Source organism: Camponotus floridanus, unplaced genomic scaffold (assembly GCF_003227725.1).
Source record: "Camponotus floridanus strain SB8 unplaced genomic scaffold, Cflo_v7.5 scaffold16, whole genome shotgun sequence".
Classification (NCBI taxonomy): Eukaryota; Metazoa; Arthropoda; class Insecta; order Hymenoptera; family Formicidae; genus Camponotus; species Camponotus floridanus.
In genome coordinates, this window is record NW_020229281.1 from 3,688,827 (window position 1) to 3,714,441 (window position 25,615).

General features: G+C 30.7%; 4 protein-coding genes and 1 long non-coding RNA gene across 5 annotated transcripts; 1 reads left to right on the forward strand and 4 right to left on the reverse strand.

Annotated features, from left to right (window-relative positions):
- Positions 1-172: 172 nt before the first annotated feature.
- Positions 173-3,889, reverse strand: LOC105248186 (odorant receptor 4). Its single transcript, XM_020026560.2, has 6 exons — positions 3,493-3,889; positions 2,670-3,027; positions 1,555-1,785; positions 1,348-1,476; positions 736-891; positions 173-444 (listed from the first exon to the last, which is right to left on the reverse strand). Exons 1-6 carry the CDS (start codon positions 3,768-3,770, stop codon positions 394-396), a joined length of 1,203 nt encoding a protein of 400 aa, XP_019882119.1. The 5' UTR covers positions 3,771-3,889; the 3' UTR covers positions 173-393.
- Positions 3,890-4,579: 690 nt separating this feature from the next.
- LOC105248191 lies at positions 4,580-5,591 on the forward strand. Its single transcript, XR_888953.3, has 3 exons — positions 4,580-4,746; positions 5,166-5,378; positions 5,459-5,591. It is a non-coding gene; the product is annotated as an uncharacterized LOC105248191 (long non-coding RNA).
- Positions 4,649-9,189, reverse strand: LOC105248242 (odorant receptor 4). The gene is made up of 6 exons (XM_020026526.2): positions 8,483-9,189; positions 7,731-8,058; positions 6,224-6,454; positions 5,467-5,580; positions 5,122-5,277; positions 4,649-4,704 (listed from the first exon to the last, which is right to left on the reverse strand). Exons 1-6 carry the CDS (start codon positions 8,731-8,733, stop codon positions 4,654-4,656), a joined length of 1,131 nt encoding a protein of 376 aa, XP_019882085.1. The 5' UTR covers positions 8,734-9,189; the 3' UTR covers positions 4,649-4,653.
- A 451-nt stretch (positions 9,190-9,640) lies between these two features.
- Positions 9,641-12,352, reverse strand: LOC105248192 (odorant receptor 13a-like). The gene is made up of 6 exons (XM_011252830.3): positions 11,439-12,352; positions 10,832-11,180; positions 10,333-10,563; positions 10,135-10,248; positions 9,795-9,950; positions 9,641-9,699 (listed from the first exon to the last, which is right to left on the reverse strand). The coding sequence occupies exons 1-6, from the start codon at positions 11,693-11,695 to the stop codon at positions 9,649-9,651; spliced, it is 1,158 nt and encodes a 385-aa protein (XP_011251132.3). The 5' UTR covers positions 11,696-12,352; the 3' UTR covers positions 9,641-9,648.
- Positions 12,353-15,594: 3,242 nt separating this feature from the next.
- LOC105248193 (electron transfer flavoprotein-ubiquinone oxidoreductase, mitochondrial) lies at positions 15,595-22,396 on the reverse strand. Its single transcript, XM_011252831.2, has 8 exons — positions 22,259-22,396; positions 21,150-21,257; positions 20,719-21,067; positions 20,328-20,634; positions 19,999-20,240; positions 19,529-19,923; positions 19,208-19,429; positions 15,595-16,331 (listed from the first exon to the last, which is right to left on the reverse strand). Exons 1-8 carry the CDS (start codon positions 22,287-22,289, stop codon positions 16,168-16,170), a joined length of 1,818 nt encoding a protein of 605 aa, XP_011251133.1. The 5' UTR covers positions 22,290-22,396; the 3' UTR covers positions 15,595-16,167.
- Between the last annotated feature and the right edge of the window lie 3,219 nt (positions 22,397-25,615).

Below are 25,615 nucleotides of genomic sequence, written 5' to 3' on the forward strand. Positions count from 1 at the left end.
ATAAAGAGATGAACAAAAGTGTAAGATACATCGCTTAATCATAAAGTTCTATTAACTGAAACGTTTCTATTGCCGATTAATTCTACTTGAAGATACAACAAAAATTATAAAAATATAAATTAATAAATTATTTCTTTTTATTGAGATTTATAGAAAAGATATATATGTGAAAAATAAGCACTTGTGAAAATTAAGCACTTTATTATAAACTGTGGAAGGTAATTTTTCATACATCACCATCACACATATTGTCTATATTTATCTACAATCATCATCGATTCATATCATAGATATCGAATCGATATCCGCAAATGAGAATCGATAAAGAAATTTCAATATTTTTAGATCCATATATCTAATGAAGATCTAGACACGCTGATTTATCTTCGATTTTCAATACATCGCATGCAATACTGATACATACGAAACAGAAGCCTTTACGATCTATAAAAATATTATATTAAACAATAATAGAATAAAAAATAAAGGTATAAAGAAAAAAAGAGTATAGAAAGAGTATAGAAAAAAGAATATAATAAGAATAAATAAATCGATCAAGTAATCAATTAAATATTTTTATGATGCAAATATTTGTTTTTTTTTATCAAGAGCTTCTTACAAAATCGATAATCATAAAATAAATCGATTATTCAGAATAATGTAAGTGTATTCAACTAAAATGAACAGGATTTTATTGAAATCAGGTGCGAAAAATGTAATATACAGAAATCTTACACTCGTAAATCCTTCTAGCGACAAGTCCATTACTTTTCCAACCGTGATGGTGATCCTCCTTTGTGATCTCAACATTATAAGCAGAATGAGTTTGCTATCGTTGGGTTTCAAGTTGTACCATATTGATTTGTATGCTGCATCACCGATCATTTTGCTCTGGAGAAGTGTTGCAAAGATGTCGCGTTGTCAGAATGAGACAAATGTATAAATCAATATCATATATTATCGATATAAAGCATCGTTCATACCATAAAGATAGCAATGATTCGGACATAGTATTTTTGTTAAAATTATCATATTGTGAATTATTATATATTTACGTTCTCGCCAAGAAATTATAAAATCATGTTACTGATTGAAATTATTTAATACGTAAAAAAGCATGATTTAAAAAACTTATATAAGAAACATATATGTAATTATTGTGGACGCATCGTAATGTTATATTGAAAGAGAGAAGATTCAAATCTATGATTATAAATAGTGATACGTTCTCCAAGATGAAAATGCAATTGCCATTATCTGAAATCATGTATGGCCGAACCGCGTTTTGACGCTGCGTCGTCTCTACAATGTGAACCGAGTCTAAGGATTTCGATTGTGCGTTCCGACCTTGGCACTGAGATATTCCCCGCAAAAGCAGAAGATAAACGCCTCTACCGTAACAGCCATGTAAAACACTATAGCTTTCATTAATGCCGAGCCATCGATCGTATCGGAAACTTGTATTGTGCTGATTGACTGCAACATCGAACTGCGTTGTAGATCGTCTTTTCGCGCAACTTAGTTGCGCTTTACTTACTTTAGTGATCTACTTACTGTCACGATCATATACCCTAAACAGCAAGTTACTAATGTGCTGGACATAAATTGAATTAATGCAATGTAACAAAAGATCTTTTCGATTTTGTTTGAGAAGATGATGATCTTCTGATGTTTGCCAATCAGTTTTTTCGTGATAGAAACGGCTAATTTTCGATTATTTTTTTCCGGAGAGATTTTTTTCAATGAATCACACAAGATATCTATTTGACCGCTCGCATGAAGAATCTGAAAGCACACATTCTGAAGAAACTTCAATCAAAATATAATTGATACGTAGAAAAAATTAAATAAATAATTATAAATATAATTATAAATATATTATTTATGATATATTATAAAACGTACGAGAAATTTTAGAATCTAAAAACAGGAAGAATAAAACTTATATAAAGATTTATGTGAGATTTCATAATTTTGAAATCTTAATAGAGTTTATGTGAAAAAAATATTTCATTTTTCTCAATTCTAAAGTGCAATCATTTTTGTGACAACTATCAAGTTTGAGAAAAGTGCCTAATCATAGAATGCGAGACGCTACAGATTCTAAGATTAATATATTTAAGCATCCTTGCTAACAATCTCGCATTCTGTATGCTAATAAAAACTAGATAACTCAGAAAAGTTAACAAGTGTGTGTTTACACGAGCATCTTTTCCTTTGATTTGAGATTCCGAAAATGTAACTCCCACATGTTATACATGCTACAAAAGCTAATTGAGAGAGATAATAAGAAGAAGAAAATCTCCTTTTGACTGGTAAAGAAATATTCAACGATAATGGACATTCTACTTATCGGTATTCAACGATAATGAACATTCGATGTACCTCGTCTTTTCCTATGCAGATATACATATATATACTACTGGGCAAAATTAATGCATAATTTTTTTCACTTTTTCTTTAAAAGCTGATATTTAAATTTTAACGAAAAATTTTAAAGATAAAATAAAAAAAAATTATGCGTTAATTTTGTCCAGGAGTATGTATACATATATAGCGTATTACATATATAATTATCATGCGAAAGAAATGTCGATATTATGTTCAGTTATGTATAAAAGAAGTAGTAGCCTAGAAGAAAGAAATTTTTTTTTGCAGATTTCACTCACTAACGTGATGATCAGAGAGTTCAGTATGCCGGTCACGGCGGAAGACGCCAATTGGTGGAGGAACTCCAGACTCATAACGAGCTCGTACAACGGCGACTCGTTGCATTCGAACGGGAGCTGCATCTTCAGCGTGAATTCGCGTTGCATTCGAACGGGCTCAATCGCATCGGCATCATGGTCATCGGAATGGGATACGAGAACGCCGATGCCATAAGTAAACGCTCCCACTGAATGGAGCCCGATGATCACGTTGGAAAAGCGTCGCGACAGATTGGCCTTGCTCGTCATGGTATGCATGTCGTTGATGGTGGCTTCCTTCCAATCCGAGACCATCGCAGCTAGGGCGTCGTAAAATATACTGCGGCAGTTTACTCTATTCGTTTACTCTATAGATAATGATTCGAATTAAGATGGAAACAATTTGGGAGAAAGCAGGGCTGATCTTTTAAACGTACACTTAGCGATAAATATAGATGTTCTTTACTTTCTATTAAAATATATGTGAATATTATTACGATAATATGAGCAAAGGAAAACAAAGAAATCCTCAGGAATAAATTATATTAAATTCTTCTCTCTTCTATAAATCAATTTCTTATAAATACAAAAATAGCCTTTATATTTTCAAGAACATAGATAGGATAAGAAATATTTGGGATATAAGATTTTTATTTGAGAGAAAAAATATTTTTGTTATTAAGGATAAATAAAGGAAAAAAATTTTGAAAAATAAGGTAAATAATACCCGATGGTCTCTTACACACACACACGCACATAGTTTCCATCTTCGATTAAAAGATGTATGAGAGAGATGTTCTCTTACCGACTATTTAACCATAGTATAATTAATTTCAGAAGCATCACAGTGTATTCCATAGTGACGCTTAAACCATCTAAAAGATGCGAGAGATCTTCAGTTCCGAAGTGGATAATGATCCACCAATATTGGCAAGTTTGTATTATGCCTGTGGTGAATATCCACCCGCATCGAAACAACAATGTATACGGTGCATTTGGCCAAATTCCGACAACTCGAAGACCGATTTGCACCGACAGGGCAACAATATTTGCAAGTATCATTTTACGATTCTCGCGTGGCATAATTTATCAAATTTATACCGAAATTTACATCTATTAGAGTAAAATTTGACTGAAAATTTCACAGCAAAGTAATCCAAAATGCACTTATAACTTTGTTAACGTTGTAAAGTCACGGACATCAAGCTGCAACTCTAAAACGACTCTAGAATAAGTTGATCACGCAAGGCTCGACTAAACGTGGCCGTAGCAAGATAATCGCCGGCCAATTGTAACTGATCGAGAATACAAGAGTTATACACAAGGCAGAGGGGATTAAAGTTGCAGCAATCGAATTATGATTACGTTTTCATTTTATCATAAAAAAATGTCGCTGATAAGGAGGAGGGATAGATTATTTGCTTGAAAAATGCAAGAGATACCTTTTTCTACGCAAGAGCAAACGTTTATAATCTAGGATAATGATGAATAATTTTCCAAGAAGTTCAGAAATATGGTGGAAATGGTACCGATCATGCGCGCATCGATGTTCCCAAGCGCGTACAGTATGCAAACGACGATTTCTATGCGAAGTGCAGTGATATCGCGAACTGAGAGAGTTTCAAATTCTCAATTTTCAACGGTTTTAACGATAAAATTTTTGGTAAATATATATAATGGCACTTCTCTTAATTAAAATAGCACGATAGTATTTTCAAATTTTTTTTTTATATACATTCATTTTTCTATCGGGGTCAGATATTTGATCCGAAGAGAAACAAAGGACGGCAAAATTCACGATAAAAATAATTTTACAGGTGAGATAAAATTATATTAAAACTAAACGACTTTTCTCTATGTCATATTAAAATCAAATTATTTTAGTACAATCCATTTACAATAGAAAATGGATAATACTTTGACGTTCACAGCCTGTATATACAATTTTGTATACGCTTCATCGGCATCAATACATTGCGTATAAAACAGATATATACGACGCAGAAGCTTTCAAACTCTGGAAAATTAAATAGTATATAATGAATCAATTTGCTCTGTAGTAAGTAGATATCAATAAAACAAAACAATTTAATTATATTATAAGCGAAATAAATGATATAAATTATATTTAATTATGACAGTTTTAACAATTATTACAAATATTGTAAAATAAGTATAAAATTCGCAAAATTATTTTCGCACGTGATATATTATCAATTGCCTTCTTAAATTATATTGTCCTGTTTCATATTATAGTAACTTAATTAGCTATTAATTTTCATAAATATACTTGGACATTTAGTGCTAAACATGAATAGCTAATTTTGATCTCATAAGCAGTGCATTGTCAAATTATAATGTAGATGTACATTACGAAATTTGTCCTTAAATTTATGTGTAGCTATAAAAAATTCCGTCATTATAGAAATCTTACGCTTGTGAATCCTTCTAATGATAAATCCATAAATTTCCCCGCAGTGATCGTCAGCCGCGTCTGCGATCTCATTATCACAAACAGCAGAATACGGCTATCTCGGGGCTTGAGAGCGTACCAAAGCGATTCATATGTCGCATCACCGATTGTTCTGCTCTAGAATACAAACGAGGGACAAGTACATGGAGAGGATAGAAGGACGAAAAACACGAGAAGTCATCTTCAGAAGCGACACTCGCGAACGTAGCGTTTTCTTCGTAAGTATTAGCTCCACTTTTAGAGCAATATAATTTAATGATTTTTTTGCGCGTAAAAACTTTTGCCATGGTGATTTCAGATACTCACTTTATTGCTGAGATATTCGCCGGAGAAACAAAAAATAAATGCCTCCAAAACGATAGCGATGTAGAAAAATGCAGTCTTTATCAACATTCTGACGCCTTCATTTGTGCCTAATGACTGTAAGCCAGAAAATGATCAAGAAAAAGATTTGAAGAAAAAAAATCAAGATCATTGAAAAAGAAATTGGAAGAATTGATTAGGAGGAGTTCGATCGCTGCAGAGATCTCGGACAATAAGGGAGCAACAAGTGAATTCTCCCTTCTCTTATCATGTGCGGCCCACAACGGGCCCTCGATCAATTCCGTAGTTTTTCAGCGGATGCAAAGTTGACACGCATCATTATATCAAAACAGTTAAAAACAATGCTGCGTAAATTCAAAAATCGTTTTTATTTGTACACATGTATAAACTTTGTACTTGTGATTTTAATAATATATTTAGAAACTTATGTTTGTGTCGACGTGGGAATATATCAGTCTGAGACCACTGCTACAAGAATGATATTAGCAGATGATATTAATAAAAAATGTGTATAAAACGATACAATTGAAAGTATGTTATTATCTGTTTTCAATTAGGCTAAAGCCTCAAAAAAGCTTAAACTACATCCATGTACAAGTAAAATAATATTTATACACACGTTGCAACTTTTTATAAAGTGCAATAATCAATAGCAAAATTAGTGAAAAGATCTCAAATATGTGCAAGATAAAAGATATTTAGAAGATTTTAATATAATAAATACTTGCAGAATACTTACAGTTGCTACGAGAAATCCAATGCAACATATGATCATCGTATTTGACACAAATTGCATCAACGCGATAGAGGAGAAAAGACTCTCAATGTTGTCCGAAAAAGCGATAATTTTATGATGTTTTTTGATTAAAGATCTCACAATAGTAATAGATAAATCATATTCATTATCCTTAGGACAAATCTCTCTTATCTGCTGTTGCATAATATCTATTTGCCCACCAATGTGCATCATCTACACATATCATAAATATTCAGTTATGATTAATATTGACTAAGTATATACTTCAACAGGGAAAGAATAAGAAAAATAAATGTGATATATTAAAAAATATTATACTAAATGTAAAATTAATTTTTAATTTTTCATTCAATTTTTTAATAAAAAATATAAAAATATAGATCAAGATTATGAATATATCGATATATCGAATAAAAAATATGAGAAAAAAGCTTCAAAATACACAAATGTGCACAATTTAAAAGAGAAATGTTTTGGAAGAGACAGATGGACAAGTCTTGTCTTTTTTTCCAAACTTCTTTTATTTATTAAATTTTTCGAAACAAATAGCAATAGTCAGCTGATAAAGCTCAAGATAAAAATGTGGTCATGTTCATCCACTATGGGAAGGAAGGTAAAATAAAATAACCGGAAGCGAAATTAGCCCATCCCTGAAGACCATTACTACATGGAATCGTGAAAAACCCAATATTACATTGATACGCAAGGATCGTCGATCAAAAGTATGAACAAATGGGAAGAATGAGACAGATTTAAGAGAGGGGATACGTGAAACGCTTATATAAGGGAGGTACGATATAAGAACATATGATCTGACATCGATCGCTCTCCGGGATCGAATTTGTCAATCTTTGCATGACGCGTGCGTATCATTGTGCGTGCGTTCTATATCGTACCGTTTCGTGTCATCTAAAAATATCTTCTATTTTATTTCACCTATATTTTATTTTCCTTAAATCAACACCTTTTTTTACTTTACGTATCTCATAATAATCCAAATATTAATACATATTATAATTAATTGTTATTAGTTCAAAATTTTAAGAAAAAATGTGTATAGAGAAATATTTATCCGACTTTTGATTGATATTTTTATTATTTTTGCAGAAAACAAAATACAAGTTTGTTTAATTATCAGTAATTTGACTGTTATATTTCATGCAATCTTTTTCTAGAATAGATCTCCTTTATTAAACTTCCTTTTTTCCAACTTTTTCATAACTTAATTAAGAAGAAAAAAGGAGAAAATTTCTAGGATACAGATTCCTTGGGGAAATTATATGCATCAAGTGTTTATTATTATTTATCATCACAATTTTGACCTATCGAAACTCATCGTGGAAACAACTTCTAATTAATCCATCTAGTATTTGTTTTATCTCATCGAAATTTCAAAAAGATATTACGTTATAAAGTTATAAAAATCACAAACTGTGAAATATAAATAATACAATAAGAAAGATCACAAATGCTGCCGATAATAACTTACCAAAGTAACGATTAATGCATCGAGCATACCAATAGTAGAGGCAACTACCATTAAATGAACAAATTGGACGCACGCCACGAACTCGTAGATCGGCGATTCGCAAAAAACAAAAGGTAATTCCATTTTTATAAGCAACTGCCGACAATCGTCATTGATCGGCTTGCGAAAATCGATGGTTGCGATACTGTAAAGTAAAACCGCCGTTGAGTAAACACCGATCACCAGTTTTGAATAACGATGTGAGAGGTTCGCTTTGTCGATCATTGTGTATATGCTGGAATATTCGTACCAGTCGTTGGACATCGTCCTCAGAATATCATTAAAAATTCTGCAATATAATTATAATAATGTCGTGAATAATAATGTATTTTATATTTACAAGCTGCCGCGTGTAAAATGCGCTGCCAATTTACTAAAAAGGAAGCGAAGCTCACGAAAAGGTCTCTAAAAAACTAATTATCAATATCATTTTTTCATCAAAAATAAAATTAGTGATTACCAAATATCTTTATGTTAAAAGTATATATCTATATAAATTATATATTTCTAACACATAAAAGAAATAACACAATAATTCAGACACATAAAGAATTTCAATCTCTAAAATATTAAAGATTAAATTGCAGAAAACCTTAAAATTTATTCGTATATTTCACATAATGTTATCATCTTTCCTAAATATATTTCACAAAAATATAGTGTTTTTTAAAGTGGACTACCTTTACCAGTGGAGAAATATAGAAAATACATACCGATTATTAATCCACAGGATAATTAGCTTGAAAAATAGAAGAGTGTACGGTAAAGTAGTGCTTAAACCGTCTATTAGATTCGGCAGCTCTTCAATGCTGAAGTGCGTCAAGAGATATCGATACTGGAAGATCAGCCCTGTTCCCATCACAATCGACCAAAGTAGTCTAAAGAAAATAGAAGAATTCGGCCAAATCCCAGTGAGACGCAGGCCGATTTCAACCGGTCGACTAACGGTGCTGGTCGGTATCATCGCGTCACTTCCGTTTCGCACAAGTTCCAACTACAAGTGCTCGAAGCTACGTACGATCGCTACGCGCTCGCCGAAGGATGAGCTTTTGGATATTAACATGAATCTCGGATATGGCCCCACTTTAACAGTCGCTGACCAATCGCGAACGCTAGACGTGTATTTTCGTCAAAGTGCTCAGAAATGCAGGAAAAAGTTGCTGCGATCGAACGATGATTGCAGACTTCGAGCGAGGAATCGGCGAGAGTAGTACTTGGTAACTTCCGGAACAGGAAAACCGCCTCTCCTTGTTATTGCAGGTGATTTACTTTAAAAATTCAAACGGAAATAGGAAAAAGCGCGGTATGTCAGTGCGAGAGCGTAAAAAGTCGGAGTGACCATCGTTAAGAGGAATTTCCGGAATAAAAGATAGTGGTGAATCTTCGCAGACAATCGGTACAAATGCATAAAGAAACGCAATACGCAAAAAAAATTAATTTTCAAAATACATGTAATATCGTTTTATACATACATACATGTATAGGATGTAAAGTGATCTTGGAATCAAGAATATATCTTATAATATATCAGAAGAGAGAAGTTCTTGACACATTTATCTGATGCTATCTATACCCTGAACGAGAGAGAGAATTTCGATAAACGTCTGAATTTGGCACGATGTGAGAGGTATAAAAACACCGTAGGATAAATGCTTTGCTATATATTTTTAAATTATGAGGACACAGCGTGTATATCTTTGCATTCCATTTTTGAAATTTATAAGAAAAATGTGAAATGTGTATGAAGGAAACGACAACTGAATAAAATATATAAAAATAAAAATACACTATATGAAATGTAACTTATATATAATGATAATAAAATTTACATATACATATATATATGTATATGTACATTGCAATAAATATTTTTCGCTAATCAAGACATTGCAAGCAATACCGATACATAAGATGCAGAAGCTTTTAAAATCTGGAATATAATATTAATTTTACAATTACCTTTTTATTAAATAAGAAGGAACATCTTATACAGCTAAAAAAGATATACTTTTTAAATGATCTTACGCTCATAAAAATTTCCAATGACAGATCATTAAATTTCCCGATTGTTAAAGTCAATCGTTTCTGTGATCTTAGCATCAAAATCAATAAAATTCGACTTTCGTTAGGTTTCGCATCGTACCAAAGTACCTCGTAAGCTGTATTTGCAATCGATTTGCTCTGCAAAAAAATTGTATCGTTACCAAAGATGAAATATTTAAGCAGCTATATATTTCACTAAAAAACTAGCTTTTTTAAGATAATATTATCATGTTGAAAGATTTGTCCAATAAAATAATTTTTCGTAAAATAAAAAATATTATTTCATATCACTAATATTTATACAACAAGGACTTATTTAAACCTTATTACTAAGATATTCCCCAGCAAAGCAAAAGATGAAAGCTTCCAAAGTGATAGCAATATAAAAAAAGAGGGACTTCAACAGCAAGGCGTATCCTTGATCGCTTTGAATACACTAAAATGTCAGAGAGATCGTTACTATCAGACCTATGCATATATATTGTTTCATTAATACAAAATATTCGTAAACGAGGCTCACTGTTACGATGGCGAATGCTATGCAACATATGACAATTGTATTCGTAAGAAACTGCAATAGCGCAATGTAAGAAAAGAGATTCTCGATATCAGTCGAGAACGCAATAATATCTTGATGCCTGCGAATAATTGCGCTTGTTGCATCCTTATACGACTTGTACTCATGTTTTCCTGAAAATAGCTCGAACAATCCTCGACACACAATATCTACCTGGCCACTTACGTGTAGTATCTAAAACCAAGATAATGTACTGCATCATAAAAGCAAATGGATCTTACGATTTAAAGAAACGACTTAGATCTTTACATTCAAAATATGATTGTTCATAATAATGTATATACATTATTACATCAATTAACTAATACAAATTCTTTCTTCTCAATTTTCAAATTTAGAAAGAGAGACAAGAATAATCGTTTATGCTGTTAAACGATGTTAATATAATATATTAAATTTAAAGGACTCAGCATTTGTCAAAATAAGAGAATGAAAAACTTACTAATGTTATGATCAGTGCATCCAGCATCCCAATTATTGAGGCGTGACTTAGCAACTGAATAAATTGAACGAACATAACGATTTCACGAAGAGGAGAGAATTCGTAAACAAAGGGAAATTGCATTTTAAGGAGAAGCTCTTTTTCAGCGGGTTCAACATCGGTATCGATATTGTTAAGTTCTATTATTACGGAACTGTATACTATAACGGCCATCGAATATACACCAATAATCAACATCGAGCAACGATGCGAGAGATATGCTTTGTTCATCATGATACGCATATTGCAAGCTATGAAATCACAGTTGCGCCAATCTCGCGATATCGATGTTAAAATATTGTTAAATAATCTGAAAAGATTATCCTTAATGTACATCACGCAAATCGATCAAATTAGATATCCATCTAATATATACTATAAAAAAGAAAATTGTAACTTTGTGCAGATATGGTATTCACCGTCGATGAATAACTAATTTCTGTAAAAAATCTCGTCGTCGATTTTTTTATTAACAAGGTAAGACAAAAAATTATAATATATGAGCAACTTAATAGAATATTTTTAATCTGTGTATCGAAAAATAGTTACATATAACAAAATATCTTACCTCTGATTGAGCCAAAGGATAATCAGTTTCAAGCAAAGCAAACTGTAAGGCAGCGTGGTGCTTATGCTGTCCACCAGATCTAGAAAATTATTAGTTTTAATGCAGGCAACGATGTATCTGAACTGAAACGTTTGCGCAAGACCTAAGGAGATCGTCCAACAGGTCCGATATAACATGCTGCGCGGGGAACCTGGCCAAATCCCGATGGCTCGCAGCCCGAATTCGACCGTGGGGCTCATAGTAGTCGTGAAACTCATTTTATATTAACTTCGATTAACGAGATAACTTCTTTTCGGCACGTCCGACAATAGCCTCCCTTAATGCCGTCCTTAATGGTAGATGTCCAAAAGTTACTACATTGTTACTAGTTCGATACGACATAGGAAATCTCACTGTTCGCCATGCAACGCCGAGTAATCCTCAAGGATTCCGGAGGGGTCGTCGTCCAACGAGTCTTCCACGGCGACCGATAATCATTTAGAAATTATTCATCGCATATATAAGTAGTATATTATAAGAGAAGGAACTACAACCGTATGATTTCAGACTTTTTGTCGACGAAAAAAAAGAGCTGTATCGAAATAACAAGTTTTGCGCTTTACATGTCGGATGTCGTTGAGAGCGCAATGTTATTTGCTTTAAAAATGCAGGCGGTAAGCTTGCACTTTTGTTACTGAGTTACGGAGTTACTCGATAATAAGATGGAAGACTCCACGAAGGAGAGAATCGAATATTCTCGACGAAATGCGAAGCATGAGAGTGTTCCATTGGCATGACCAGCGTCAAGAATGCAGATTTCTTTCCTAAAGCTGTTCTCTAAAACTAGTGTTGTATGTGCAGTGTTAAAAAATAATTCATTACTACATAATACACATTAATTACACGTAGATACGCATAAAATGAGTTTAACAAAAAGTGCCGATTGTTATGATTCACATAGTGAATGTGTGTGTTTTTCACATTAATGAACAAATAAATTTGTTACAAATCGAAATTTTGGTTCTCTTGTTTCTTGATTAATTGACTTACCTTTACGCTGAAAATGAATTAAAAGCAAAAAATGAATAAAGTCAAATATTTTTGCACACAATTTTTATAATTATTTGCAATTATTTCTATTGTTATTAATTAAAATAGATTAAAATTTCAATATACATAGCATATAATATCAACGTATCCGCAATGTAAAATATCGCTAAAAATGATTCAATAAATTATTGATGAATTCAAAATTATACTGACGGCTACGATTTACCAACAATCTAAAATATATTAAATCAAATATCTGACAATCAAAATACTGTTACAATACAAAATTAATTTAAAATAAAATTCAGCAAAATTCAGTAAAATTTATCAAAATAATAAATAGTGTCATATTGAGAATTACATAATCATCTGATAACTGCAAAATCAAATTAAAAAGATAATATATAAAAATATGTAAAATAAGTAAAATGCATTTTGAAAGTCAATTGCTCATTGTTATCGTCTATGTCTTTGAACAAGCGGATTATTATAATCTTCCGTCATTGTTGCAAAAATATTATCTGATCCTGAATTAAATGATATATAAACAAATTGTAAATTGTATAAATTAATATAAAATATATAAAATAAGTGAAATAAAATATTTTTCAACAAAATAAAATTATTCCTGAAAGAATCTCGAGATTTAATTTCTCGTTAGTGCAAAAAGCGCATCAATTTACATGATAATTTATTGCCAGATGTAAAATGTTATATTAAAATTTATAATCAATACAATTTTTTCTATTTCATATTTTATTGCTCGTCTAATTAAAAAATGTTTAATTTTATAGGTTGATCATTAAAAATTAAATCCAAAAAGTCTAAGAAATCCGGCAATGTTTGAACACTGATGTAAATAAAGAAGTATTAGAGCTGCAGTGACTAGTAGCAAATGGCCCAAAGGACGCGTTGCAGGAATTCGTATGAGGGATCCATCCAAACGCCGATCAGCCGCAAAGTGAATTCCATCGGACCACCGATGGTATTCGTAAGTATCGTTCTCTCTGTCAGAGCTTCTCGACAATTGATTAAACCCGACAATTGTTACAGCCAACTGCGTGTACGTAAAATCATCGTGAAACCGATGTATTACGCAGTTTTATCACGTTCGTTCGTATGAAGGAGATTCCTTTGGCCATTTCTGATTAAGTATGATTAATCGTAAGTCATGTGTATTAGATGTTAGATGAGCGTACGGTCAACTATAACATAAAAACCGTCTATAAAAGACTGATCCCAAATAGAAGCAACGAATAAAATGCTGCTTGCGCTCGAAACGACTCTCATCCAATTGCAATCGCCAGGTCGAAGACCACTGTACGAAGCGCATCTAAATGTGTAACGACCGTTTCATATACGATCCTCGGGAAAATGGAATTATCGGAGATAAAATGCGGACTGATCGTGCGCATTTTATCAAATTTTACATCGTTCACGATACGATCACGATATGTAAGCTTTCAAAATGCACGACTATAATTTAATAAATACTTTTTCTGTCCCTCAATTAAAAAATCAAAATATAATTATCTACAGATTATAAAATATAATAGCAGCAAATCGCTCAGTTTGACATCTCTATTATGTATTCACATTACATTTAATAAACATTTTCATAAATCGTTTTAAAATACAGTAATATTTTAGACATATTTATATAAATTTTAGAATACATCGGAAATCAATTAAATAAAACGAATGAATTTTAGGTTTTATGTTCATATATTTTTACGCGTAAAAAAATAATATATAGCTTGTGTAAAAGAAATATGTCCCTCTAGAGAAGAAATATAACTTTTCTGAAATCGTTCCTTCGGTTTCAATCTAAAATAGCTGTGACGAGTGAATAAATATTGTTGTGTTTGCATGAATTCACGTCTGCTAAAATTCTAGCACCTCCGGTCGGCTTTTATGTGACATAACGCGACAATTTTACAACTGCGCGTGCAAAACGAAGTCTCTCTCTTATCCCTCTGCTCCTGTAAAGTTACATCAGGTAATAAATTTTATCCGTATCAGCGGCAGAGTGGATGCGCTATTTCCTCTCGACAAGCGCAGATGTAAGATTCGCGTATTTCATATAAATGTATACATCACTGCCATTTCCAAGAGAAATGTATCGCGTGAAACAATTCCTTCGGAAGAGCGCGATGATAAACGTCATTTTCCTTTTTTCTCGTTTCTCTAACTTTCCGCTGTGAAAATAAGAGAACGAAAAACGCAACGCAGGCTGTAATGCACTGCGACAATTGTATGTTACGAGAATGTTCTCGGCGAAAACCGACTTGATTTCGAAAAATGATTGAGAAAAATCTCAAATAAATATCATATATGTCGACATATATTTATTCGTTGCGTTTCGCGCGAAATGCGTCATAATTGTTCCTATAAATCATCCTTGCAGTTAAATTATTGCAAACTGTTAGACGTTGTTCGGTCATCATCCGCGGTCTCACAGGAAATCATAATATTGGCAGAAAATGTTGCGAATACATATGAAATAATACTGTAAAAATTTACGCGCGCTTTGGGACGCGAATTCCAATAGAACAGCAAGAGATTGAAAAAAATATCGGGTCAACTTTGATACTTCTAGATAAAAATGCATTTTATCGATAATTCAATTTGAAAAAGACTCGATATAAATATAAATATATATTTATATGATATTTTTAAATCGTATATGGAAAATTTTAATTTTATTCCAAAGCGTGAAATGTTTTCTCAGAAATAGAGATTAGAAGATGTATAAAATATCAAGTTCAACTTTTTGTTAAATAAAAGTGATTAATATAGTCTTATAATTCTTCAATTAAAATTCAGAATAAGAATATTTTCGATAAAAAAAAATTTAAGATTGTTCTGCTTTCTAGACTTCCAAAAAATGTCAGATTTTCGAAAATGTATTTCTTTGGATTTTTATAAATATTCATAGTCGCGCTAGTCGAAGGAAAGCTTATGTGGACTTAAATTATTCACAAAGCGGACAAGAATACAGATGAAAATTACATCCCATGAAACAATGAATTGGAAGTGTAAATATATATTTTTTTCTTGTATAAAAATATAATATACAAATTGGTTCATTTCTAAACAAATATCAAAAAATACTAACAATAGAGCATTGTTATACAAATTCTCTTTGCATTCGAGAACACTTTATTTTTCCTATTTTCAATGTAAAAATGTATTGCAAACAGATCTCGAAAGAGAACACATAGATTTCTTATCAAATTAGCATATCACATGATGTTTCCCAATCTGTTCAACGATTCAATGAATATTATCCCAACAAGATAAATCTTATAAACCGCCCGGCGATGGACGAAGAATTTTATATATACATTTACGAAATTGACGTGTGTATGTACACATGATAAAAAAATTAATTGCCCATCTCTTTATCGAATTAATCCCAAATTAATCCATAATCATATTAATGCGTTCGAATCAGAAATAATTACACTATTTGTGCAATATATTCAATAATTGTATCACTGTAACGCACGAAATCCAGAAAACTCGTTGCATATAATCATTAAAAATACCCAATTATATTTACAGGATTGAAAACATAATTACGATTGCCATGATGTATCTGTGCTTCGTCGAACAGAATATAAAGCCAATATTCGGCAATGAAATAATTATCGAACATTGCACATTTAAATGCGTTCAACGAATTAATCGACTAAATTTACATGCCGTTGTAAGCTGGCCCACCGCCACCCTCGGGCACAACCCAATTGATGTTCTGGCTCGGATCCTTGATGTCGCAAGTCTTACAATGAATACAATTCTGCGCATTGATCTGTAATCTTTCGCCGTCTCCGCTTTCCAACGGTACGAATTCGTAAACACCTGAAAGCAAATTACACACATGCGTTTTGGGCTTACAAAACTGACATGCGTGACTGGCATCTTCCAATCCGAACATCAGAGGATTGAGGTAGATACATGTATCCAGAAACCATTAAAAAATTATTCAACATATCAAAATTTACTGTCAAATGTAAAATAAAACTTAATTAATTAATTCATTACTGCTTCGTTACTGTTGTACAAAAATATTAAAAATCTCGCGATATGAAGAACGAATTTATTCAGTACGATTTATTCAACAGATACGTATATCCTCAATGCTGCGAAGTATAAGATTTACGCCGCGAAGGTCACATCATGCCCTCGGCCAGACAGTCGATAACCTGGTCCTCCCCATCTTCCAGACGGCGCAGCTATCCTGTAGAAAATCTCCCAGACGAGCTTCTCGCCAATGTCTTGGGTTCGTGAAGGGGAACAGGAAGACGTAACCCCGGAAACGGAAAGGAGACACCAGAGAAGGAAGAAGGAATACATGGTAAGAATCAAGGGTGGATATTCGAGAAACAATGGTGTGAGGATAGACGCATAAATTTATCTGATTCGAAAGCAACGCGATATACAGAATGTCCATAAGCTTTCAGGCATAAATGACAAAGAAATGAAAAAATGCTGATTATTGGAAACTTGTAACATCAATAGATTTTGATTCGTACGAAATTTCAATAAGTCGGAATTTCAAGAATTTAATCAGATAACAACCCTAGGAGTAGTCAAGAATTATAAAATTCTATTCAGAATTTCATATAAATTTTACTCCGATAAAGTTTTAATGAAGTTTTACTGAAATTCCAAAATATTTAAAGTTCAACGAAAGAAATTATGATCTATCATTTAAAAAATCAATATTTAAAATTCATCAAACAATATGATAAAATTATTAATATAATAAAATATTAAAAATCTAGCGAGCTGTTGTTGTGATATGAAAAAATATATTATAAAATATATTTTTTCATATATTTTTTCATATCACAATAACAGTTCGACAACTTTCTGTGATAATTATAATTGCACAAAATCATTTTAACATAAATTACAGTTGCTTTATGTACGTAATGCAGAAATGAAAATTTTGCTTTTTAAAAAAAATAAACTTTTTTCAACAAATATTTCTGCGTCACATACAAAACAACTTATATGTCATACGAGAAATTACATCCATGTTGATGTAATTTCTGATAATATAGCATTTATGATAATATAGCATAATTTTAAAAGATTAATGACATTCTATAAACAATTTGAAACATCTTTCATTATTAATGAATTTCATTTCCGGATCAATGATAGAAATTGTCATTTCAGGATCAATGATAGAAATTATTAAAGAACAGGGAGAGAAAGGATAAATCAGCGGCAAGGTTGTTGGCCGGAGCTACAGGGCGCTGTTCGATTTTGGGGGTTGAGCTTGGTCCGGGGTTGTCTAGCCATGCGGGGGTTGTCCGGGTGGCTCAGGTTCAAGGACACAACGGTCGATAAACCCCCGACAAGACTGGAAAAAGGGAGGGGAGGGAGTGGTTTGAGGGCGGAAGAGGAAGGAGCTGGATTGTCTGCAGACTGCGGAAATTTATCGCGAACAAAATTGATTGCTTCGTAATATTCTTGAAAGGTCGAATAATTTTACATAAAACAGATTTTCACGAAGAAGCGAATTTATAGTATGTTTATGTATGTTAAATATTTGATAAAATCATATATGTACGTAAAAAGTAAAAAAGTTGAAAGCTAAATAGATTCATTATAAATGTAATAAATTTTATAGCAAGTTATGTAATTTTACAGCAAAATAAGATCCTATAATGGATTTTGAGCCACCTTTTTTTAATGGACACATAGGATTTTAATGGATAACAAGCAATTTGTCAAAAAAATCCAAAAAGATTATTTTAGAACTTCTTTCTATTGTATATTAAAAAATAAAACAAAATAAAATTAATAGAGCGTAAAATTACGCGAAACAAACTTCTTTTTCGCAATGCATTTATTTTTTCATCGTCAATCTATTGAATTTTTCTATTTGTCAACATAAGCTTCTTAAATATTCTTGAATAAATTGATTTCAATATTAGTAAGCACTTTTAGCATTTACACGGAATAAATACTTGTATTATACTAAATACATCTGATTCAAATCACAGCCAAATAAGAAGAAATGAAATACATTTATATTTTGTAATTAATAAATTTGTTGATATGTGAGATTACTACCTGATTTTTTAGAAAATAAAAGTTCTCTTAAAAACTGTTTTTTCATTTTATATAATTTCTTTAAAAATGGTAATACTGCAAAGTTAACCTTAGAATTCAAAATATGTTTCTGAACAAACAAAGAACTTATTAAAAATGATTAAACAAATAATTAAAAGATAAAGAGAATAGTGAGATAAATATAAATATAATATTTTCCTGTATCTTATACTTTTTAAAAATAAATACTTTTTACAAAATAAACTCGTTAAATGTATCCGCATGAGAGAACATAATTTTTATTAAAATCTATTAAATCAATGAAATCATTTATTTTGTTATGATTCTAATAATAATTTTCTAAAGAAGCTTTTAAAGTAATTTTGTGAAGAAGCTTTCTTAGCTGGATTTGGCTTTTTTCGTTCAAATATGTAATAATTCATGTGCATCAATATATTATTATGTAGATGTATAATAAATAAATTTAAACATATATCTATATTTTTTATTAATTTCGCGAAAGATATTATCATTCATATTAAGGTAATTGTCAAAAGATAATGCATCTATTACATTCTGCGGTGCAGAATTCATAACCGATGTTAGCATAATAATATTATACTGATATATGTACTAAAATAATATAATCAAGAAATAAATTGACTTACCTGCAGGACAAAATCTCCCTTCCGGACCTGCAAATTCAGCTAGATTCCTTTTTACTGGAATGGTATCATCCATCAAAGTTAAATGGGCTGGTTGATCAGCTTCATGATTGGTACCAGTTAGAGCCACTGATGACAGAAGATCAAAGGATATTTCATTGTCTGGTTTAGGATATTCTATGGGCGTCGACTTAGCTGCAGATTTCAGCTTCTTATAATCAGGTCCTGAACATAATAAATAAAAAAACAAATTTTAAAAATATTTTTTATTTACGATATTTTTAAAAATATCTCTTCAAATATTTTATAGAAATTTCTGTTTACCTCCATGGGAAAAAGTCCACGGTTCCTTTCCACCTACTAACATGGAAAATCCTGAATAGATCAAACCACCATAAAGTCCAAGAGAAGAGTGGAAACTAGGCCTCATGTTTCTTACAGCTTTTAGTTCCTTATAAATCCAACTATTTTTTATTTTATCTGCATATGTTTTCGGTTCTAAGCCTTTTGTCGATGAGGTATTATTTTCTGCATCTATGATTGCTTCAACAACGCTTTCTGCAGCCAACATGCCACTTTTCATAGCGTTATGCGTTCCTTTAATTTTGGGCACATTTAGAAAACCTGCTGTACATCCAACAAGGCAACCACCAGGAAATTGAAGTTTGGGGATGGATTGGAATCCACCTTCTACTAATGCTCTAGCGCCATAAGCTATTCTGTAAAAAAAAAATGTAAGAAGAACACAAAATTATGCATGCAATAAAAATAAATTTCTTATTATAAATATTAACCTTTTTCCTCCTTCAAATGTTGGTCTAATGCTAGGATGTTGTTTAAATCTCTGAAATTCTTTAAATGGAGACAGATAGGGATTGGTATAATCCAATCCTACAACAAAGCCTACAGCAACTAGAGGTATTTCTTCATTCAAATGATATAAAAATGATCCACCATATGTATTTCTATTAAGCGGCCAGCCAACTGTATGTTCAACTGCTCCAGGTCTATGTTTGCTTGGTTCTATCTCCCAAACCTACCAAAGATATGTTCTATTTTACTATATATATTTTTTACATTTACAATCTTTTAAATTTTAAGAAATAACTGACAATATAATTACCTCTTTTAATCCAATGCCATATGTTTGTGGCTCACAATCTTTCCTAAGATTCAATTTTTTTGACAATTGTTTTGTTAAATGGCCATGACAGCCTTCTGCAAATATGGTACACTTTGCATGAAGTTCCATGCCCCGTTCGAATGTATCTTTAGGTGAACCATCTTTAGCAATACCAACATCATTTGTGGCCACTCCTTTGACAGATCCATCCTCATAATATAAAACTTCTGACGCAGCATAACCAGGATACATTTCGACACCAGTAGCTTCTGCTTGTTCGCCAAGCCATGCCACAACATGTCCTAATCTAACATAGATATACGAATTTGTACAATCAAAATTTATGACTTATTTTAATCACTTTTTTCTATTTATAATAAATTTCATTCACCTTACTATATAATTTCCATGATTATACATTGGCATTCCTTTAAAAATAGGTATAGATATTCTTTTATTTTCCGTAAGAAAAGCAAATTTGTCTTCCGTAACAGGAGTATTTAGTGGTGCACCTAATTCTTTCCAATTTGGAAAGAGTTCGTTCAATGCAATTGGATCCAAACAGGCACCACTAAGAATATGTCCACCGATTGTAGATGCTTTTTCAACAAGAGTAACTCTGAGTTCCTTGCCATGCTTCTCTGCCAATCTACGAGCTTGAATAGCTGCTGATAATCCAGCTGGACCACCACCAACAATTAGAATGTCGGTTTCATCCACATATCTCTCCATATTTACATCTAGAAGATAAAGAACATATTTTTTCTCTCTTTTACTTTTAATATTATTTTTAAAGATAAAAAAATCAAGAAAAAAATATACCTTTCCATCTTGAATCTGTCTCTCTGGGTATTACTGTGTAATGAGTTGTAATTTGTGGATATTTGGCATCTGAATAAGCTCTGTGGAAGAACCTTTGTAATTTCTGTACTGTCAAAAAAACAATAAAAAAATTAAACATACAGATTATTGAATTTAAATTGAAGTCTTGTGTATTAACAATAAATACATTTGTATACTTGTATATAGCAATCGTGAAATGATTCATAATATATATAAAAAAATATATATATATTTATATTTATATCGAAATACATAAATAAAGGAAGAAAATATAATATACTCGAAAATTTCAAAACTACATTTGTGAAATTTCAAAGTTTAAACTTACATTAACTCGTACATTTGCACAGACATTATCTATATATCAGTCATGAAGCTTTAGTTTAAATTTCACATCTTTAATAATTCTTAAATAAATTTTTATTGACTTGTTTTATTCGATAATAATAATTTGATACAATTTGATACCTGTATGTATATCACCTTTTGTTATTTCAAATATTTATTGGCAAAAAATTTAAAAACTAGATTTTGTTTCGACTGCATTTTCTTACACTCTTCTTTAATATTAAAAAAAAATAAAATATTCTCGTGTATATATTTATAATAAAAGAAAAGGAATCAAAGTATAGGAGTGTAGATGGCACAGCTGAAGAAATATGATGCGGGGGCAAAGTACACCCGTGTTTATATTGTCCATTATCATGTAATAAAAGATCAATCATATTCGCGATTAACGATTAATATATATAAAAAAAGAGTCTACCTCAAAAATGCAATCAAAGCCAATATTTACATTCTAAATAATGCATAAAATGCACGATTCAATAATCACAAAGTAAATAAAAGTATTTATATACAATTGTGCATTATATATTCTACGTAATTTCTTTAAACACCATATTATATAACATAATATTTGATTACATTATTACATGTTTCATGTGTATATTTATCGAAGTTGTGCGTGTTACTCGAATAAATATTCATTCTTTTACTTCATAACAAGTCAGAGCATACCCTAACCAACAAACAGCTGTTATCGAACACTGTAATATTTATATAAAGTTATGCATCGATGTACTTACTAGTCCCAGAGCTACTAAATACGAAAGCCATGATCGCGCACAAGTGCTGATCAGCGCTGATAGCCAGAATTATTAAAAAATATATATATATTCGCGACACTTGTCGCCGAATTCAATTGCAAGTAGCGCTTGTAAACGCATTTTAAGTGACATCTGTGCTATGCCAGCCGATAATAATCATGAGAGAAGACTGAGAGATGTCATAGCCTGCTTTTAGGTGATCCCTGAAAACGATACTCCCTCTATAGACATTGAAAATATCGATGAACTACAAAGCCAATGTCCATGAATGTTCTCAGAGTAATATATAGTTCTCTAGGGTAATATATAATGTACACAATTTCTAGTTTTTGTTCCGTGCTATGTGCATAAAATGCCGGTAAAATAATCGAATTGTACGTTGTTAAGTAAGTAATTAATATAACGAAAAACTCCGTATATTAATCTCATCGTTTAACTTATAAATTTCTATAATTTAATATTCCGCATGTGTGTGTTTGTATATATACATAGTTATAAAATACGTGTAAAATATTTCGGCAACACAAACGGGCAATAACACGGTGTTCGACTTTGGCATTGTTCGACATATGACGCGCTATTGTTTATGTTTCGATTTCGGTATCATTCACACGGCGACATTCGCGCAGTAAAGTCGTAATATACGAAACGCTTCGTATTATCGAATTCCTTTTCTAAACGTGATCGCGAATAGTATCGGAATATAATTCACAAAGATTATTATCATTATTATATTTTTGATAAACGACTGTATTATAAATGTATCATGATAATTCTTTATTAAAGCACAATCATCCATTGCAAAATTAAAACGACAGAGGTAAAAATTATAATTTTCACTACGATCCTTTAACTATTGACTCTTACAGATAATAGTTATTTATCTAATAATGCTTAGAGATATATATTAAATTCAATAACCTTAAATTTTCCTAAAATCGAGCATAAATTAATTATTAATAAAATGATTGTTAAAATGATAACATTTGTAACGAGTAACGCATAATTTTTTTAACCTCACGTAAACATTAAACGAATCGTACTTCTCTCGTATTTTCTCTTACAATCTAAAAAACTACACATCTTGTGTAATTGTTTCGCGATCGAGAGTGCTGTATAAAGTGTCTCGCAATCGCTGCTATGTGTCTAATTGTAATTAATCGTGTTTTCGGGAGTGAGTGTAAGTGCAAAAAAATAGCAGAGGATGAACAATAGAGAAAAAGAGGCCCGAGCATCGAGCAACCTACAAAGCAACAACATGAGGTAAATAATTTATAAATTATTTATCATATCATCATTCATATATTATTTTCAAACATATTGCTTGTTCTTTTTCCCATATTTTTGATAATGATTTCTAAATCATTATATAATATATAATACATGTATAAACATATTCTAAATGTCCAAAATTTTATTTTAAAATATTTAAAATATATCTATAGTAAAAAAAAAATGTCAAAATATTTTTTTAAATATTTTTAATATATTTTTAAAAATACTTTTATATAAATAATTTAATATTTTATCAAATGTTTCAAAATAATATAAATTTAGATGCTTTATATATGTAAGAATTAATTTTTTTGTACTTAGATACTTAATTTTATATATAAAATAGATTTATAAAAATATTAAAATTGAATGTATTTACATTTATAAGTGCAATAATTATTATTAATTATAATTTATGTTTAATCTTTGCATAACGATTCACGAATATTCACGTCAGATATTCGATAGCATCCTGACCTAAATAATCCGCGCGGACTGTTGAGTGAAATACTCCACGTGGACTCGATCGATAGCCAATGATCATAGTTCCTTGATCCTCAAATCCAATAGAAAACTCGGATTTCGTCACTCGCGAAATATCTCGCGTCTTATTCGTGTTCCAACTTTTTTCTCGCATCCTTGTCATATCCTCGATCTATCCTTTTCTCTCTCGCCTTATCTCTAATTGCTTTAAAAGGCAAGCTCGAGTGAGCATCGCTCGGCTTTATCTACTGTAACTCGATACGCAAATAAAAACTACACTAAAATAATGTGCCAATTTACGTGTCCACTTGTCATCACTTTCTTATCGCGTACAAGATTTATGTCTCAATTTAGTTACTCACACAAATTTATCTTATATATATTTCATTTACTTACACACTCGTTTATAACGTGTAATTTTTAGCATTTTCTCTTTAAACTCGATTTATTGAAGGCGTACTTTATATATTATTCATATATTACAATTAAAGCAATCAATATCATTTGTATAAATATTTACATATACATATATATTTTAATTTTCAGCTATAAAATATTGTAATTAACTTAAGTACATTATTATTAATTTATTGATTTTATTTGATTAATATTAATTGATTAATTCATTCATAATTTTGATTCACATTTAAAAAAATATATATTTAAAACATTTTAATTATATCTACATTTTAATTATATCTTCTAAAAAATTATTTGCAGATTTTAAAAACACATTTATTCTATATAAATAATTCGCAAAGAATCTTTTAAAAAGACACAATGCTTACTTAAATAATACGTTATATTTTTAATCAATAAAATTTTTATTGATTTAGTTTAAGAATGTTTGTGAAGTTTGAAGTATGTTTTATATATATATATATATATATATATATATATATATATATAATTTGACTGCTTTCTTTCGGTCGACTTTTCGCATGTAGAAATGGAAATAAATAATAAGAAAAAGAGTTAAGCAATTGTATTAATATGAACGCTGTTACAAATCTAAGAATAGCAGCAATTGTGGTAATAATTATTATATATAATATACGATATAATATACAACATAATTATTATATAATTTTCTCATTGTTATTTATTATTATAACATCGACTTACATTCCTATTTTCCTTTATTAAAGAAAATGATTGTCGTGTAATCTTTTATTTAATACTAATATATAAAAGTAAACATTATAATAAAAAAATTGTTATTTTAACTAAATGCACTTATTGCGTACATGACATAAAAATCGATAGCGCTATAATAATTTAGATTACATTATTGAATGATATAATAAATTCCATACACAAATTATATAAAATTATGTATAAATTTCTTTCCGTTTCATAAATTATATTATATTATATTATAATCATTTTTTGAAATATTAATTATTTTAAATACCGTTATAATTTTTCTTCTATTTGTTATGTTATAGATCAACAAGACAATCCTAATGGCCTGAAAAGAAAAGATCTAGGAGAGGCATCGACGGAGCAAGCTGATGGTGAGTATTATTATTTATATTATTATTTATAAATCGCGTACATATATTAATTTGATTCATT

What these genes read in the sequence shown, in the direction of transcription:
- LOC105248186 (XM_020026560.2), bottom strand. Translation starts at nt 3,770, where the DNA reads ATGCCACGCGAGAATCGTAAAATGATACTTGCAAATATTGTTGCCCTG. An exon ending in ACTCTCTGATCATCACGTTA is followed by an intron (nt 1,786 to 2,669) that starts GTGAGTGAAATC and finishes GTGTGCTTTCAG; the next exon opens with ATTCTTCATGCGAGCGGTCA. An exon ending in GGGAATATCTCAGTGCCAAG is followed by an intron (nt 892 to 1,347) that starts GTCGGAACGCAC and finishes ACACTTCTCCAG; the next exon opens with AGCAAAATGATCGGTGATGC.
- LOC105248242 (XM_020026526.2), bottom strand. Translation starts at nt 8,733, where the DNA reads ATGATACCGACCAGCACCGTTAGTCGACCGGTTGAAATCGGCCTGCGT. An exon ending in ATGCATTAATCGTTACTTTG is followed by an intron (nt 6,455 to 7,730) that starts GTAAGTTATTAT and finishes TGATATGTGTAG; the next exon opens with ATGATGCACATTGGTGGGCA. An exon ending in TTGGATTTCTCGTAGCAACT is followed by an intron (nt 5,581 to 6,223) that starts GTAAGTATTCTG and finishes TCTGGCTTACAG; the next exon opens with TCATTAGGCACAAATGAAGG.
- LOC105248192 (XM_011252830.3), bottom strand. Translation starts at nt 11,695, where the DNA reads ATGAGTTTCACGACTACTATGAGCCCCACGGTCGAATTCGGGCTGCGA. An exon ending in ATCCTTTGGCTCAATCAGAG is followed by an intron (nt 11,181 to 11,438) that starts GTAAGATATTTT and finishes TAATCTTTTCAG; the next exon opens with ATTATTTAACAATATTTTAA. An exon ending in TAGCATTCGCCATCGTAACA is followed by an intron (nt 10,249 to 10,332) that starts GTGAGCCTCGTT and finishes CTGACATTTTAG; the next exon opens with TGTATTCAAAGCGATCAAGG.
- LOC105248193 (XM_011252831.2), bottom strand. Translation starts at nt 22,289, where the DNA reads ATGGCTTTCGTATTTAGTAGCTCTGGGACTA. An exon ending in ATTTAGTAGCTCTGGGACTA is followed by an intron (nt 21,258 to 22,258) that starts GTAAGTACATCG and finishes TTTTTTTGACAG; the next exon opens with TACAGAAATTACAAAGGTTC. An exon ending in AGGGAGATTTTGTCCTGCAG is followed by an intron (nt 16,332 to 19,207) that starts GTAAGTCAATTT and finishes ATTTGCTTTCAG; the next exon opens with GTGTTTACGAATTCGTACCG.